The sequence below is a fragment of the Acinonyx jubatus genome, chromosome C1, assembly GCF_027475565.1.
Source record: "Acinonyx jubatus isolate Ajub_Pintada_27869175 chromosome C1, VMU_Ajub_asm_v1.0, whole genome shotgun sequence".
Taxonomy (NCBI): domain Eukaryota; kingdom Metazoa; phylum Chordata; class Mammalia; order Carnivora; family Felidae; genus Acinonyx; species Acinonyx jubatus.
In genome coordinates, this window is record NC_069381.1 from 115,113 (window position 1) to 131,223 (window position 16,111).

At 57.3% G+C, this 16,111-nt stretch overlaps 1 protein-coding gene and 1 long non-coding RNA gene across 3 annotated transcripts; one reads left to right on the forward strand and one right to left on the reverse strand.

The window, feature by feature from the left end:
• Window positions 1-7,529: 7,529 nt before the first annotated feature.
• Window positions 7,530-8,913, reverse strand: HES4 (hes family bHLH transcription factor 4). 2 transcript variants are annotated; one of them, XM_027060797.2, is made up of 4 exons: window positions 8,479-8,913; window positions 8,303-8,398; window positions 8,104-8,191; window positions 7,530-8,007 (listed from the first exon to the last, which is right to left on the reverse strand). In XM_027060797.2, the coding sequence occupies exons 1-4, from the start codon at window positions 8,563-8,565 to the stop codon at window positions 7,646-7,648; spliced, it is 633 nt and encodes a 210-aa protein (XP_026916598.1). In that variant the 5' UTR covers window positions 8,566-8,913; the 3' UTR covers window positions 7,530-7,645. The 2 variants fall into 2 exon arrangements, with proteins under 2 accessions (XP_026916598.1, XP_053061041.1); XM_053205066.1 differs by having other exon boundaries at window positions 8,511-8,910.
• On the forward strand, window positions 8,004-14,199 carry LOC113599608 (uncharacterized). Its single transcript, XR_008291175.1, has 3 exons — window positions 8,004-10,100; window positions 11,340-11,400; window positions 11,882-14,199. It is a non-coding gene; the product is annotated as an uncharacterized LOC113599608 (long non-coding RNA).
• The last annotated feature ends 1,912 nt before the right edge of the window (window positions 14,200-16,111 follow it).

The following is a 16,111-nucleotide window of genomic DNA, read 5'->3' on the forward strand; positions in this document are numbered from 1 at the left end:
AAGGTCACACAACGAAGTGACAGCAGAAATAAAATTCAGTATCAGTCTGTGCTAGAAGCCTTCCCTGAACCACTCCTGTGCTGACAAGACCTTGAGGGGGTGCCCAACACGGGTGCCCCACCCAGAGATTGTGGGTGTGGGATGCATGTCTGTGGCCTTCCCAAACACAGAGCACACACTGAAGGAAGTTCAAGGACATGGGAGAGAAGGTCTGAGTCTGTATGTCTTTGTGGGAAAGGCCTTGGCCACCTCTGAGGGGGTCTCTATCTCTGTGTAACTCGGTCTCTAGCTCTGACCATGGGACTGTGTGCCTCTGGCACTGCATGTCTGTCCCCCTCAGTCACCCGCCCAGTGGTTGGAAAGTTCTAGGCGGGACAATCCCTGGAAGCCCAGAGGCAGGTGCTGCTCTAGGAACAGCAGGTAACTGCTTCCCCCCTCCCCACCTTCCCTTCTCCAAACTTCCCCCGACATCACATCGCAGGTCTGAGGGGACCGTGCCCCCCAGACTCCAGTGGATGGCAGCCAAGAAACCCACAGCCCAGTTACCACGTGCACACGCTGTTGCAGCCACAGGCCGTGCAGTCACAGCTGCCAGCCCTAAGAACTTCTTGGGGACTGGAACATTCTGGCACTATTTCATTCATTTCACACAGCCCTCCCAAGCTCCAGATGGGGGTGGCCCAGACATTCCCCAGGGTTCTGGGGCTCATGCTGGGCAGGCAGGTCTCCCCACCCAGGAGAAAGCTGCCTTGCCGCCTTTGGGGAAAAGGTCAGATTGGAGGCAGGTGATGAGGCTCATGGGGGTTGGGGGGAAGCCCACGGCTCCTCAGGCCCCACCCTCCCAACTGTCTGTGCCTGTGTGCCAGGGAAGGACCCCGTGTGTGCCCTCTGCGGGGGGGAGGGGGGGTCCTTCTGTGTACACTAGTGCCAGGGAGGAGCCACATACACAAAAGAGCATTAGCCTAGACACCCGAACCTTAGTTTCTGTCTTCAGAGGGGCAGGCATTCGCCCAGCGACTTCTGGAAAGTCAGCAACAGCCTCCTGCCACCAGTCTACTTGGTAACAGTTAGCTCTGGCGTCTAATCCTCTGGGGACCACAGGCTGGGTGGCTTATCCACAACAGAAACATATGTCTCACACTTCTGGAACCTGGAAGTCCAAGATCAGGGTGCCAAAGGGGGTCTGGTTTTGGCGAGGGCCCTCTTCCAGGAAAAGTCTGCCCAAAGATTGCCAGCTCTAAGTGGGCAGACTGGTCCGCTCAGATCCTGGGATGTGACCCTCACCTCTTAATTTTACAAACCAAACTCCTAGAGCCAATTCATGGAACTTTCCCTTTTCCCAAAGCAGAAAAGGAGAGAAGGAAATTGCTTGCTCACGCAGCCAGACGATGGCCTGTCCCACCCCAGCGTTGCATTCAGAGCTGGTCTCAATGTACAGAAAGAAGCTCGGTCAGAACTTACACACGTGACACTTTTCCTGACCCTAGACTGGCAGCAGAGCTGAGGTCCAGGGCACCCGCTGCAGGGCGCGCGGCCTCAAAGAACAATGACAAGGGAGTCCAGTCAGCCCCCCCGCCCTCTGGGTGTGAGTGTTTGGCACAAGTTGGGGGCTGAGCGCGGGGGCTGGGATGGACACTGCCACCTCCCTACATCCAGGGGCTGCTGAGCTCCCCCTCACTGTGCTAAACAGGGCCTGGCAGGGCCTAGCTCAGCCGGTTAAGCGCCGACTCTTGATTTTGGCTCCCGGGCACTTTTTTTGTTGGTAGTTCGAGGTCAGTTTGTGGGATCGAGCCCTGCCGTCAGGCTCTGCGCCGACAGCATGGAGTCTGCTTGAGATTCTCCCTCTCCCTCTGCCCCTTCCCCACTCTCTCTCTCTCACACAGCAAATCAACATTAAAAAATAAACAGGGCAAGGGATGCGGGGGCGACCGTGAGTGCGGGGAGAGGCAGGGCTGGAGAAACGTTCCTCTCCACCAGCCTCTGGCCGGCACAAGCAGCTGCAGGGAGGTTCCCCTTCCTGGCCCACTGGGTAGGATGTTCCTGCTGGCTCAGGTGTGTGAACCTCCGTTACATTAAGGTCAGGGCTTGATGGGGACCAAGCCCAGGGCTTCGAGCGTCCAACACTGACTTTCTACTCCTTGCTGAGGACCTATCTCCCCACACAGACATTAAGACTCCTGACTGTGGAGGCCCAGGAAATGAGCCCAAAGCGACCAGGTAGGCGGGCGTCAGGTGGGACACCAGGAGGAAACACCTTCGAGGCAGCAGCAACCAGGTACTTTTTGGTAACCATGGTTACCAGGCTGCCAAAAGAGTTGAGGCACCCCACCAGGAGAAGCGCAGTGTGGCCTGAGGGTCACAGCGTCTGTGCTGGGGGGGGGGGGGGGGCAGGGCCAGCTGCCCATCCAGGGTGGCAGCCCTGTGGCTCTAGCATGAAGCATCCCTCATCTACTGGAAACCGGCAGCCTGTGAATGCCCAACCCATGCTCTGACTCAGGGTGCCCTATCACTTACGCCACAGAAACGATCCCCAGTCTCACCTGGATCCCCCAGGGGTGGACCCGACCTGTGGCTGGTCAGCACCATGGCAGGGCCCTGGACCTGTCACTGTACCCACCCACTTGGGGCTTGCTAGGAACTGCTTCCAGATCAAAGCCAGACCAGCCCAAAGCAGAATCAATCCACCCTCCGCTTATGACCACAGCTGTAGGGACTATTTCTGGGGTTACTCTCCCCAAAAGTCCAGTCCTCACCCCCACCCAACCTCTTCCACCATTCCATTGTCAGGAAGGCAGGTGGGGGTGACTTGTCAGGTGACCGTGGGTACGTTAGCTGTTTATTGCTATTATTTATTTTACGTACAACTTATTGTTACTTACTGCCACATAACAAATTAAAGTCTAATAGCTTAAAACGACACGTCACACGGTTTCTGAGAGACAGGAGTCCAGGAGCTGCTCAGCCGGGTGGTTCTGGCTGAGGATCTCTCATTAAGTTGTTGTCAAGATGTGGAAAGTGGCTGGGATCCCACCCGAAGCCTCGAGGGGCTGGAGAACCTACTTCTAAACTCACTTTCACTCAGGTCCACACTGTGTTGGCCTCTCCACACTAAAGGACAGCTGGCCTCCCCCAGAGTGAATATGGCAGACACAGAACAAGACGTACCTGCAGCCTAACCTTAAAGAGACATCCCGTCACTTCTGCAGGACCTTACTGGTCACATTCACAAGGCTGCAAACCAGGAGGGGACCACTGGTGGCCTTCCAGGAAGTGGTCGACTCCAAGGCCTTTTTCCTTGACCACGGTACATCCCAGGATGGATGCAGTCTGGGGAGCAGAGACAGAGAAGCCAGACACAGCTGTGGGAACTCTCAGCTCAGCTTTCCCCTCTGGAAAGGAGCAGGTCCTGGAGTCAGAGTGAGGCAGAGCTTGCCAGGTGATGATGGGAGGAGGCTGCCGGGGCCTGGAGACGATCAGGGCGGCCACTGCAGCTTTGGTGCCAGAGCTAAGGCCTCACCTCTCACAAATCAGGGCTCCAAGCAGCCCAGCCCCTCCCCTACTCTGACTTTCCAACTGACTGCAGTTTCATGGACCTATTCTTCTGTCACCATAGGGACTGATTCTCCAAATTCCCAAAACCTAGGATTTGCTGTCATCGATTGGCCCCCCAGCTCTGGCCCCACAGGCAGAGGGACCCGGACAAACAGGGCTCCCACACCCACAGAGGCAGGCAATTCTGCTGACCGTGCATATGGATTCAGCACACATTTATTGACCCTTGATCCTTGCCAGGAACTGGGCTGGAAGGAAACGCAGATACTGAATGAGACTCTGCCTGCTTAGGGAAGGGAACCGACCCAGGAGGAGGAGGAGGTCCGGACCCCTCCCCCACTCCTACCACACAGCCTGGCCAGGAGACGGTGCTTCCTAAGTGTCTGCAAGACAAACAGAAATAGCTGGCTGAGACAGAAATAGCTGGCTGGGTGGGTAGGAGGCTGGAGTCAAAGGAATAACCAAGAGCCCATCTGGGGGCTGGGGGGAGGGGGGAGGGGGGTGGGGGTGGAGGGGGCAGAAACCGGTGGAAGAGTGGGGAGTGTGGGAAGGAGAACCCCTGATGAGGGAGGGATTACTGCAAACCCGGGGCCATAACTCCTCCCACTGAGGCCTTGTAGAAACTGCTGGAGGGGGTCTGCTGGACTGGGCTGGTGTCCAGGCTGGGCGTGGGGAGGGGTGGGACGCTCTCCACAGCTGGAGGCAAGGATGCTGTTCCTGAAAACCAGGTGCCCTCAGCTGCTGAGAAGGGGCAGGCTGCTGGGGAGGGGGCCAGCTTCAGCCTGAGCTGTGCTTGCTCAGACCTCCCGAATCTAAGCAAGAATGACACCCCTCTCAGCTATAAAAAAGAATGAGATCTTGCCATTGGTGACAACACAGATAGACCCAGAAGGTATTGTGCTAAGTGAAATGAGTCAGACAGAAAAAGATAAATTCCATGTGCTTTCACTTGCAGGTGGAATCTAAAAAACAAGACAAATGATCGAAAAATAGACTCTTGGGGCACCTGGCTGACTTAATCGGAGCACGCTACTCTTGATCTCGGGGTTGTGAGTTCAAACCCCGTATTTGGTGTAGAGATTACTTAAAAAATAAAATCTTTAAAAAAAACAGATTCAAATACAGAGAAACAAACTGGTGGTTGTCAGAGGGAAGGTGGGCGGGGGGCTATGTGAAACAGGCAATGGGGATTAAGAGGTACAAATTTCCAGTTATATAATAAATAAGTCACTGGGGTGCCTGGGTGGCTCAGTTGGTTAAGTGTCTGACTCTCGTCAGTTCAGATCATGATCCTGCAGTTCGTGAGTTTGAGTCCCACATCGGGCTCTGCACCAACCATAAGGAGCCTGCTTTGGGATTCTCTCTTTCCCTCCATGTTTGCCCCTCCCCTGTTCACACTCTCTCTCAAAATAAGTAAAATAAACATTTAAAATTTTTTTTAAAATTGGGGCAGCTGGGTGGCTCAGTCAGTTAAGCATCTGACTCTTGGTTTCGGCTTAGGTCATGATCTCGTTGTTTCGTGGGTTCGAGCCCTGCATCGGGCTCTGCACTGGCAATGCAGAGCCTGCGGGGATTCTCTTCCTCTCTCTCTGCGCCTCCCCTGCTCTCTCTCCCAAAATAAATAAACTTCATAAATTAAAAAAAAATTTTTTTTTAAATAAAATTAAGTCACAATGAAAGGTACAGCACAGGGAATATGCTCAATAATACTGTAATAACTTTGTACCCTGACAGACGGTGGCTACTCCAATCACAGCGAGCACTGTATAGAATTGTTGAACCACTATGTTGTACCCCTGAAATTAATGTAACATTGTACATCACCTATACCTCAAAAATAACAAAAGACACTCTTCTCAAACCTCCTGACTCCATCCAAATTAATCAAGTCAGTATGAATTGAGCCATTCCAAGCAGCTGTGAGGACAAAGGTGGTTGACACAGACGTGGCCCTGGCCTCTGGAGCCCACGGAGACCGGTGGGAAAGTGGGGAGAGAATTCCAGCCAGGAGGCTGAGTTCAAAGACACAGAGATCAGAAGGGGCTTGCGTGGCTGAGGAACTGTGTGTGGTCCCCGACAGAGCCTGAGAGACCCTTGGAGGGTCCTCACTGCAAATCTCCCTTTGGCAACAGCGTTATTACCAGAAACAGGAAGTAAAAGTAGCATGGGGGTGCAGGTGGGGGTGGGAAGGACAGGGAGTAAGGCAGGCAGGAAATGGGACACCAGGGATCTGGTCTAGAGTTATCACTGCCCTTTTATGAGAGGAGGGAGAGCATGACAGCCCCAAGTTCCAGGTGATTTCCCCAGGTGGCTCTTTTTCATTTGGCCACACAGGTAGGGAGGACCCTCTCTTTCCTGCAGGGTGTGTGGGCCCCTGCTTTGTACAAACTCTACCCACCCTCCAGCCCTCCCCCCCACCAGGCTTCACATCCCCACCCCACCCCTCTTCTGCACTGAGGCCCTCCCTGAGCAACTGCTCTCCCCCAACCAAGCTGAGCTCCCTGCTCCAGCAATAGACCCTGGGCAGGTCTCTTGCCAAAGAGGGCTTCCCAGGCCTTGATCAACTGTTCTTTCCCCACAGCCCTGCCAGAGCTGCAGCTCCGAGACAGAGGGACTACTTTGAGGTTCCCCCAGGGCCAGGATCACTGAAATGTGTGTATCTCCAAGGCCCACGTGGCTGCCACCATCTAGCACCACTGACCCAGGTTCTTGACTCTCAGGGAGATGGGCAAAGCAGCCAGACGGCAGGGATGACAGGCTTGGTGGGGACTTGAAAGTCCCTGACAGGTGAGCATGGCTGAGTGTAGGAGAACCAGGTGATTCCTGCCTACGACACGGCCACGGAGGCCCCTGGAGGAGCAGCAGACTAACCTCTGTCAGTGACCCACCCTCTTTCTCCCTGAAGAGCCCTGGCCAAGCAGGAGGCAGGCAACCATCTGATGAACTCGGCTGCAGTTGGAAATGAATCTTGGCTCAGCCTCAGATGGGCTCAGAGTGAGACACTCCAGTCTCAGCTTATGTGGCTCAGAACACCCCCTCGTTGCACCTGGAGCACAGCCCCCTGCAGCAGCTCAGGAAGACCTGGGACCGCAGGACAGTGACTCCAGGGCTGATGTCCAATGCTGCCTAGTATCACTGCCTGGCACTGTATGGCTGACACAGTAGGTACTCAGGAAAAAGGCATGGGCAGGACCACCCTCCAGTCTTCTCCCACTAGCAGAGACCTCCCCTCCCAGGGCACACGTCAAGACTGGACTCTGGTGGGGGAGTACCCCTCCCCCTCCCACCGCTGGCACTAAGTGTTCTTTGCCAGTCTTGCCCCAGTTCCTTGTCCCCAAGACTCAGACACCGTCTCCTGGGCAGACGCTGCCCTGGGGCTGACTCAGTCCAGGGAGCTTTGTGTTGAAGGAACCAAGAGAACAAAGTAGGAAGTGGACCAGGCCAGTGCTGAAGCTTCAGGGCAAGCTTTCGGCTCTGGCCACAGCTCAGCTGCCCAAGACAAGTGTGTGACTATGTCTCCACCTTCCAAGGTCCACAGAAGTGGCAGTGGGGTAAAGTACCTTAAAAAAACAAAACAAACAAACAAACATCTTGCCCAATGACGCTGCACAACTGCTTTCCCACGCTGGGATACATTCTGGGAAACGTGATGACTGTCACCTTCCCGCCTGAGCCTCCTGAGGGGCCTCTCCACCCCCCACCCACCCACCCCCTGCCCCGCCCCGCCCCGCCACTTCTAGGAGGGTCGCTTGCCTCTGAACCATCGCAGGCGCACCAGCCAAGCCCGGCGCGCGGGGGGGGGGCGGGCGGGAAGAGGGGCGGGAAGGGAAGGAGGGAAGGGCCGACCTGAGGGTGCAGACTGTGGGGAAGAGCAACCCGAAGTCCCGCCCCGGAAGTCCAGCGCGAAGTAACCAGCAGACCGCCCCCACCCCCACCCCCAGCTAAGCGCTGAAACAGACGTCAGACTAGACTCTTCACAAGGACAAAAAAAGATAAAAACTCTCTCAGTGTGGGCCCTGGAAACAAATACTCTCTGGTCCACTCCCGGCAAAGGCCGCAGCCCTAGAACTGGGTGCAGCTTCCGCTACAGTCCTCACCGCAGCCACGGCCTCCAGGGCGCGCCCCGGCCCTGCAGGCCAGCCCTGGGGGCGACGAGGGGCGCCCCGGTCAGGCCTGGCGGGAGCCGCAGCGCCAAGACCGACCCGGGGCGCGGCAGGGGGAAGAAGGGACCGTCGAAGGCCGCGAGCGGCGGGCAGCCGTAGACCTGGGCCGGGGGGACGGGGCGGCGCGAGGGCCCCAGCTGGCGCAGGCAGGCCGCCAGGTGGCCCAGCAGGCGAGAACGCACGTCAGCCGGAACGCCCTCGCAGTCGGCCAAGAAGCGATTCACCTCCGCCAGACACTCGTTGAAGCCGGCGCGGTACTTGCCCAGGACGGCGGGGTCAGCGCCGAGCGCGGCTGCGGGGGCGGCAGGGGACAGGCGGTCGGTTCCCGCCGCGGTGGCCCTGAGCGCCTCCCGTCACCTCCCCCTCCCGCGCCCCGCCCGCGCCTCACCTGTCACCTGTACGCGTCGCAGGCTCTGCAAGTGCCTCACGGTCATCTCCAGGATGTCCGCTTTCTCCAGCTTCGAATGGCGGGAGCTCTGGGGACAGGGACGGTGTGGGCGGCTGGCAACACAGCGGCGCGGCGCGCCGAGGCTCCCGGCACCCGCCTCCCCTCCGCCCCTCGATCTCACCTCCCGACCCCGACTCACATCCTTCCTGAAGGCATCCAGAACGAGGGTCTTGAGCTGCGCTAGGCTTTCGTTGATGCGCGCTCGGCGCCGCTTCTCCATGACCGGCTTGGAGGACTGCGGGCCGGGCTGTGGCTGAGTCCCGCGTGCGTCCGCCCCACCCCACGCCCCCCACCCCGCGCCCGGCAGGTCCCCACCTTTCGGTGTTCCGCCACGCTCCGGGGCTTAGCCGGCGCTCCGGCCGGCGGCGAGGCTCTCGGCTTCCCCGGGGTCTCCGCGGGCATGGTGCGCCCCCGCGCCTCCGGGCCCGCGCGGAGCGTCGCCGGCCGCCGGGCTACTTAAGGCGGCGCGGCCGCAGGGCGTGTGAACTCGGCTCCGCATTCTTTCCCACGCTCGCGCCAGCCAATGAGCGGCTGCGCTCCCCCTCCCCGCTCCCCCCAGCACACTCGCGGGCTGCGCGCGGGGCCGCCCGCCCCCGGCCGCGGCCCCCGCCAAACGTCAGTCAAGCCTGCGCCCCGGGCCCGCGACAAAGGCCACTGGAGGCGCCCTGCCCGCGCCCGCCTCCAGCTAGGCCGGGACGACGCGGGAAGGGCGCCTGCCCCCGCCTCTGCAGCCGCGGCCGGAGCCGCACGCCTGCGCCGGGCCTCTCCGGCCCGCCCCGGGCAGCGGACCCCGCCCCGCCCCCCTCCCCGGGCGGGGCGGAGTCGCGAGGCCCTCACTGAAGCCCAGCGGAGTCGGGGTGGGGGTGGGGCGCGGAGTTCACGGTGGGCGGCGCGGGAAATCTGAAAGGAGAATTCTCCAGGGGAAGTGGGTCAGACGCCCCACCCCCGCCCGTCCCGGGATTGGCGAGCCTTAGTCCACGGGCCTCCCGTTTTCCTCCGCCATCGCCAGTCCCCACCAGGGCCTAGGGTCTCATCTGACCTGCCACGCGCTTAGCCTCCCGGCGTCCCCACGGCCCGCACACCTCCTCAAGGCCTGTGACACAGTGAACACCAGCCACTGGGCAGGACAGAGGTCCGCTGCCCAAGGTCATGAGGCAGGCAGGGTGGCGTCACGGGACATTTAAATTGTGACATAGAACCAATGAGGGTGCTGCTGCAGGTAGAGGGATGTCACCAGTCACGCAGGAAGATGTAAGGATGTCACCTGGTCAGGCTGGCGATGCCACCAGATAATCAGAGGTGATATCTCTGGTGAAGGTACATGGTGATAGCCCAGACAAGGGGATGTCATGGGGCTGGTGATGTCACATTGGTCTAGATTACCCAACAGCAAAGTAGGGCTCACAAAAAATGAGGAACAGTTACTAAAATCTGCTTATTTCAGGGGTGCTGGGGGCTCAGTCAGTTGACCGTCTGACTTCGGCTCAGGTCCTGATCTCGCCTTAGTGAGTTCCAGTCCCGCATGGGGCTCTGTGCTGATGGCTCAGAGCCTGGAGCCTGCTTCTGATTCTCTCTCTCTCTCTCTCTCTCTCTCTCTCTCTCTCTCTCTGCCCCTTCCCTGCTCAAACTCTGTCTCTGTCTCCGTCTCTCAAAAACTAAAATAACACATTAAAAAATTGTCTCTTTCTCTTAAAAAAAGATGTGCTGTTTCAAAGTGACATAGTGGGAAAAACAGAACTATGTTTATCTTCCTGTTCCATATTGTTTTCATTCTGGGGGCTTTTTTGGTGGGTTTTGTTCTGGTTTGGCTTTTTGTTTTTTGTTTGGTTTTTGGTTTTTTAAGATTTTATATTTAAGTAATCTCTACACCGAAGGCGAGACTCAAACTCACAAACCAGAGATCAAGAGTCGCATGCTCTACTGACCAAGCCAGCCAGGTACTGTGATATTATTTTCATTTTGAATTATATTGCTGGCCTATACTCTTTTGAGTACTCAGAGTCTCCAGTCCACTGTGGCCTGATGGCAGTGTTGCCATCCATCCCACAGACATTTCTGGGGCTCACTGTGGGCCTGGCCAGCCCTTGGGGTGGGGGAAGCCTATCCCGGGGCTTCTAATCTGGTGGATGACAGGGCAAGCAAAATAATCATTCCTTTGGAAGTGATAGAAAGAAATGGGTGGGCTGCTGGGAGAGAAGAAATCTTTCTTTTCACCTCACATCAAGGTGGGATCTTCTGGGGAGAATGCAGCTTTGCAAGGCCCCAGGGTGAGGGAGTGGCATCCCTAGAATTAGAAAGGGACCACAGAGGCCAAGGGAGGAGGGGAAGGGGCGGGCAGAGGCTTCTGGCTCCCGAAGGATCTGAGAGCCTCAGGGGCCTTTTCTGAGCAAGGCAATGAGCCAAATGGCAGCTCGGAAAGGGTTCCCTCCACTGTTGTGGGTCTCCATAGTGAGTGTCGTTGGTGCTGCCCCCTGACCCAACACCCATTCCCGGGGTCCCACTTTGGGGTCCCATCCAGAGGCCTTCGTCCCATTCCGAGGCTGATTCTAGTCTAGTGCCAGGCAAAGATTGCCCTTGCCCTCTACCGATGCCCCCCACAGTCGGCCTGGGGTGCAGGGATGGGGCAGGGGGCAGCTAAAGTTCTCCCCACCACACAGTGGCACACGGGCACCCAGATGAGGCTACCCATTCCCCTTTCCGGCCTCAGAGGAGCATGCGGGAGGAGTGTAGGGGGCATTGGAAAGCCGCTGGGGTCAGGCAGGGTTCTTCTGAAGGGGACCCCACCCCCCCCACCCTGCTAGCATGAAAAGCCTGGGAGCGTGATTGGTCCGGCGGTACAGGCGCGGCTCAGACTAGTCTTGCTGTCGAGGAGGTGGAGGTCATGAGGATTCCAGAGGACAGAAGCCCGCGGGCGCCTTCGGGGGCCACTGGCGCCTCCTCCTCTTTCCAGGAGTGATGGAGGAAGCTGTCTCCAGGAGGACCAGATGTGGGTGGGCTCTGGGAGGCCCCTAGCCTCCTGTGGAGGCTAGGTGGGCAGGGGATTCAGACTGGAAGGAGAGGCCTGACGAACTACATTTTTGGCCATTCTTTCCCTCACTAGTTGTTAGATGGACTGACTTACCTTCCTATACCTGCGTCCTCGCCTGTAAAATGGGTCATCTTTCTATTTATTCCAGGATTATTGGGAAGGTAAACGAGACCCTATTCTGAAAGCGCGCAGCACGTAGAGAGAACTGGGTACATGTCAGCTACCTTGTTGTTACTTCCCCAGGGGAGCAGGTGGGAGACAACTGGATAGAGGGGAGACCCAGGCAGGGGAGACAACTGGACAGAGGGGAGACTGAGGCAGGAGGAGACAACTGGGTAGAGGGGAGACCGAGGCAGGGGGAGACAACTGGGTAGAGGGGAGACCGAGGCAGGGGGAGACAACTGGGTAGAGGGGAGACCCAGGCAGGGGGAGACAACTGGACAGAGGGGAGACTGAGGCAGTGGGATGCCTGTCCTCAGCTTCATCATGTGCCCCACAGTGCTCTCTACACTGTGAGCACGCCCTAGGCTCATCCTCAGACACTGGCCAGAGAGGGAAGCAGGCCCCCACCCAGTGTCTCCAGAGGCCTGTGTCTTGGCCTTCCCAGCCCCAGCCAGCCAGGAGCCCTCTCTAGGCCAGAGCTTTCCCAACGGCCTCACCACGGACATCCTCACTGTGTCTTTCCCACAGGGCCGCACCCCCGCTATCTGTATGGTCTTGTCTCTCTGGGCCATTGTCCCTCAGACTGCCTCTGCAAGGAAGCACAGACTGGTGCCATGGAAAGCCCGCAAGGAGAGGTCCCATGGAAAGGCCTGGCGTGGGTATTGTAGCCAATAGCCCAGTTGTCTCAGCAAACACGTGAGTGAACCCCTAACCCGAAGTTGCCATGCCACCCACTTTATGTTTTCCCAGCTGCCCTGTGTGCTCTGCTCCAATTGTTTTTAACTTTTTTTAATAGTTCATTTGTTTTTGAGAGAGAGAGAGAGAGAGGGAGCGAGTGAGCGCAAGTGGGGGAGGGGCAGAGAGAGAGGGGGACAAAGGAACCGAAGCAGGCTCTGTGCTGGCAGCATAGAGCCTGATACGGGGCTCAGACTCACGAATCATGTCATCATGACCTGAGCTGGAGTCAGATGTTTGCCTGACTGAGCCCCCCAGGCACCCCTCTGTTCCAATTCTTGATTCACAGGACAGTTGTTTACTATGACATCTTGGGGTCATTTGCTACAGTAGTAGGAACTGGGATAGCTGGATGGACCAAGCCCTGGACCCCGGGAGAGGGGCCCTTTCCTCCCACCCACCTCTTCCTCGCTGTCCTCATTCCCTATTTTCTTCAGCATTCTTAATTTTTTAAAGTTTATTTATTTATTTTGAAAGAGTGAGAGAGAGCTCGCGTGCGTGCACGAGAGAGGGACAGAGAGAGAGGGAGAAAGAGAAAATCCTGAGCAGGCTCTGTATCAGCACAGAGCCCGATGCAGGCCTTGATCTCATGTGAGATCAAGGTCTGAGCCGAAACCAAGAGTCAGATGCTTAACCGACTGAGCCCCCCAGGCGCCCCTCCAACCCTTACAGAGGCTCAGTGGTTTTGAGCCCTGGCTTTCCATCTGATGAGGTGCTTCTTGGAGCCATCAAAGGTCAGCTGTCTGTCTTTTGTACCCAGGCCCAAGTGGGCCAAGCCCCAGGTGGCTGATGGTCCAGCGGGCATCTCTGGGGCCCACTGGTGGTCGTGCGGAGTGGGGGGGGGGGGGCGGCCAAAGCAAGGTAGTCAGTGTGGGAGTTTGTGGGGAAAGACAGAGGTATCTTCTAGTCCAGACCTGGGACTGCAGCCTTGTGGGCAGGAGGTCTCACATAGGCCACTGTGAACATTCCACATGACAGTATTCAGCCAATGTCCCTTGAGGGCCTGTGAAGTGCTGTCTACCAATAAACAGCCCCATCCCCCTCCACCACAAATTTTGACATGGGGTTAACAACTGTATTTACACCCTGCCCCTCACATTCCTCTGGCGCATGGATTCCAGAACATCAGAGACACCACAGACCACCACCTGCCCCTGTCCCCCCCCCCCCCCCACCGTGTACCCTCCTCTCCTGCCAAGAGGCAGCAGCCCATTGGCTCAGGCAGCTGGGACCAGAGCTGTCCCAGGCTAGAACTGTTGCAGTTTCTCTCCTGCAAGGTGGGAGTTAGGGGCTGAGTCTTTTATTGGTGTTTGCTGGAATTGTAAAGTGACAGAGGCCAGGGCTGATGGGATCCAGGATGCAAGATAGAGGTGAGGGAAGCATAATGCCCAGGACCCAGGCAGAGGCCAGGAGCACAGGCTGCGGACGCTGTTTTGACATTCCAGGACAACCCTGATCTTCTGTGGCCAGAGGGGCATCTTCCTCCCTTACAGGACCTGGAACTGACACACCTTCCCTCAGCTCCCAAATGCTGCCCCCCAGCACCCGCTGAGTGACAGCACTGACCCCCAGCACCCGCTAAGGGACAGCACCGCCCCCCAGCACCTGCTGGGTGACAGCACCGCCCCCCAGCACCCGCTGAGTGACAACACTGACCCCCAGTACCCGCTGAGTGGTCAGGGTGTTATCAGTGCTTTCACCCAAATCTGAGCACTGACACCTCTCTACATTTGGGAGGTGACAGAAGCCCCTCCAAGCTCTGTCTGCATGGGACGCTGCCTGGCCCACTGGCTCCCCCGGGTGCTGCTGTTCATTCTTCTTGGACCGCTGCACCTGGTGAGAGGTGAGCTTCCTTGTGCCTCCTCTTTGGCACTTCCAGACCTGTCTCTTTCTTAGCACCAACGCCCCAGATTTGAGCCTCATATCACCAGATCTTGTTGAAGTTGTCTGCATGCCTGGGGGCTTCCCTAAAATCCTTCCTGTTTTACTCCTGATTCCCTGTCACTTTCCCCAACCACTCCTGTCGTAGTTCCTGGTGGTCTCAGAATCCACAGGGGATTCTCCAACCTTCTGTACATCCTCCCCTTCAGCAGTCCTGTCACCTTCCCAGCTGGCCAGGGTCCTTCTCACAACTGCAGCCTCTCCACAGCCTAACCTCAAGGCCCACATTCTCTGACGAGTTCCCAACCTTGCAGCTCATGCCCTCCACTCCCCTTTAGCCCCGCCGAGACCTGCGGTCCTTGGATAAGACCCAGGTTAGTACTTTCTCATCCCCTGATGGCCTTTCCCTCCTCTGTATCAAGAGAGACTCTCCAGATCAGCCACTGTGCCTGCTCCCTAACCCTCCTCTTGCTTCATCATATTCACTCGGCCAAGCCATAACCCATGTTAAATCCCAGCTATCTTTGTGTCTTTGTTCCTTCTCACAGTTGGTGGATCCGGGTGGTGCTGGTGGCTTCCCCAGGGCCCCACTCGTGCTGTCAGCTGAGGGTCAGCTAGGCTGCGAGGATACAAGTGGCACTATGTATGGACACGTGGGGTTGTGGTCACTGGGCTTCTGGCGCTCTGCCACGTGGCCCCATCCTGCCCAAGCCGGACCAGTTTCCTCACGTGGCTTGGCCAACATTTCAGAAGGGTGAAGCGGGAACTCAGGGTCTCTTGAGGCCTGGGCTACAGAACTCACACGGTGAAACTTCTGCCAACATTTCATCAGCTGAAGCAGGTCACAAGGCCAGCCAGATTCAAGAGTGAGATGCCGTGGCCGTGTTTCTCTATCAGTCACGTCAATCTTCCGACATCCTGTAGCTGCATGTGGCCAGAGAGGCACCGAGCCACTGATCAGCCTTGCCTTACACTCTGGACCACGGGCCTCTCGTGGCTCTGATGCTGCCCAGGCGTCTTACGTTTCCTGGCCCCTCCCCAGCGTGCTCCTGAACAGCTCTAGCACACTTTTGGTCTCTCTCCCACAGTGCCTCCTCCCTGTCCTGCTCTCATCTGATATGGAGCTGAGGGACACACAGGCCTGCAGATCACACGTCCTTTGGTTGAGCCCCGTGCTCTGCGTGTACCGGTGCTTCCTGCACGAGGCTGGTACCTGGCACCATCCCCTCTCTCTGCACCCTCAACCCCTCTCCCTGTGCATTCATTCCCATTTTGCTGTTCAGGGTTAGAAAAGCACACACGGCATCAACTTATCAGGTCCCCACCTCACTTTCCATCTGCCACTGCTGCTCTGTGGCAAAGATCCCAGAGCGGCCACCTACCTCGTGAACCCATTTCCTCTCCTCCCTTCTCTCCAACTCTCTCCCGGTCTGCCAAGACTCTATGGACACCAAGCTCACCAAGGTCACCAGGATGTCCCTGTGGCTGATCTAGTAGTGACGAGGTGCCTACACATCCCTCACTGCTGCTTAGACCTGTCAACCCCCGATTGCCCTCCTGCCTCACTGCCCCTCCTTCTGCCTTTCTGATTTCTCCATGAGTCCTCACTCTCTCTGGGTGTCCCCACTCCCTTGCACACCTCACTGAGGCTCCTGCTGGTGGCACTCCAATTGGTATCCATAGCCTGGGCTTACCCATGAACCCCAGGCTGTATCCTTTACCTGATTTTAAGTCTAATAGGCATTTCGACTGCAACATGCCCATAACCAAGTTCCTGATAGTGTCCTGTGGTGTTGGATTTTGACCGATGCTCTTAGTTTCACACCCAACCTGGAGTTCCCACCCACTAGGAGGCCCTGACCACAGGGGCACAGGTGAGGAGGTCAACCTCCCTCGGGACTACTTTTGACCTGCCTCTACCCTGCACAGCCCCAGCCTCTTCTCTCTGGCCCAGCCTCTCACCTGCACTGACTAACAGGTGTCTTCATGTTCTCCGATGTAGCCTCAGGCTTCTGATGCCTCGTGAATAAGTCTTTACACTAATTTCTTTGTTTAGACAACCGGGGCGGGCAGTGTCTCTGCCTGGTGATTGGGCCTGACTGAGGCTCCTTGCTTCCTCTGCGTCTGACCTTTCTTGGAATT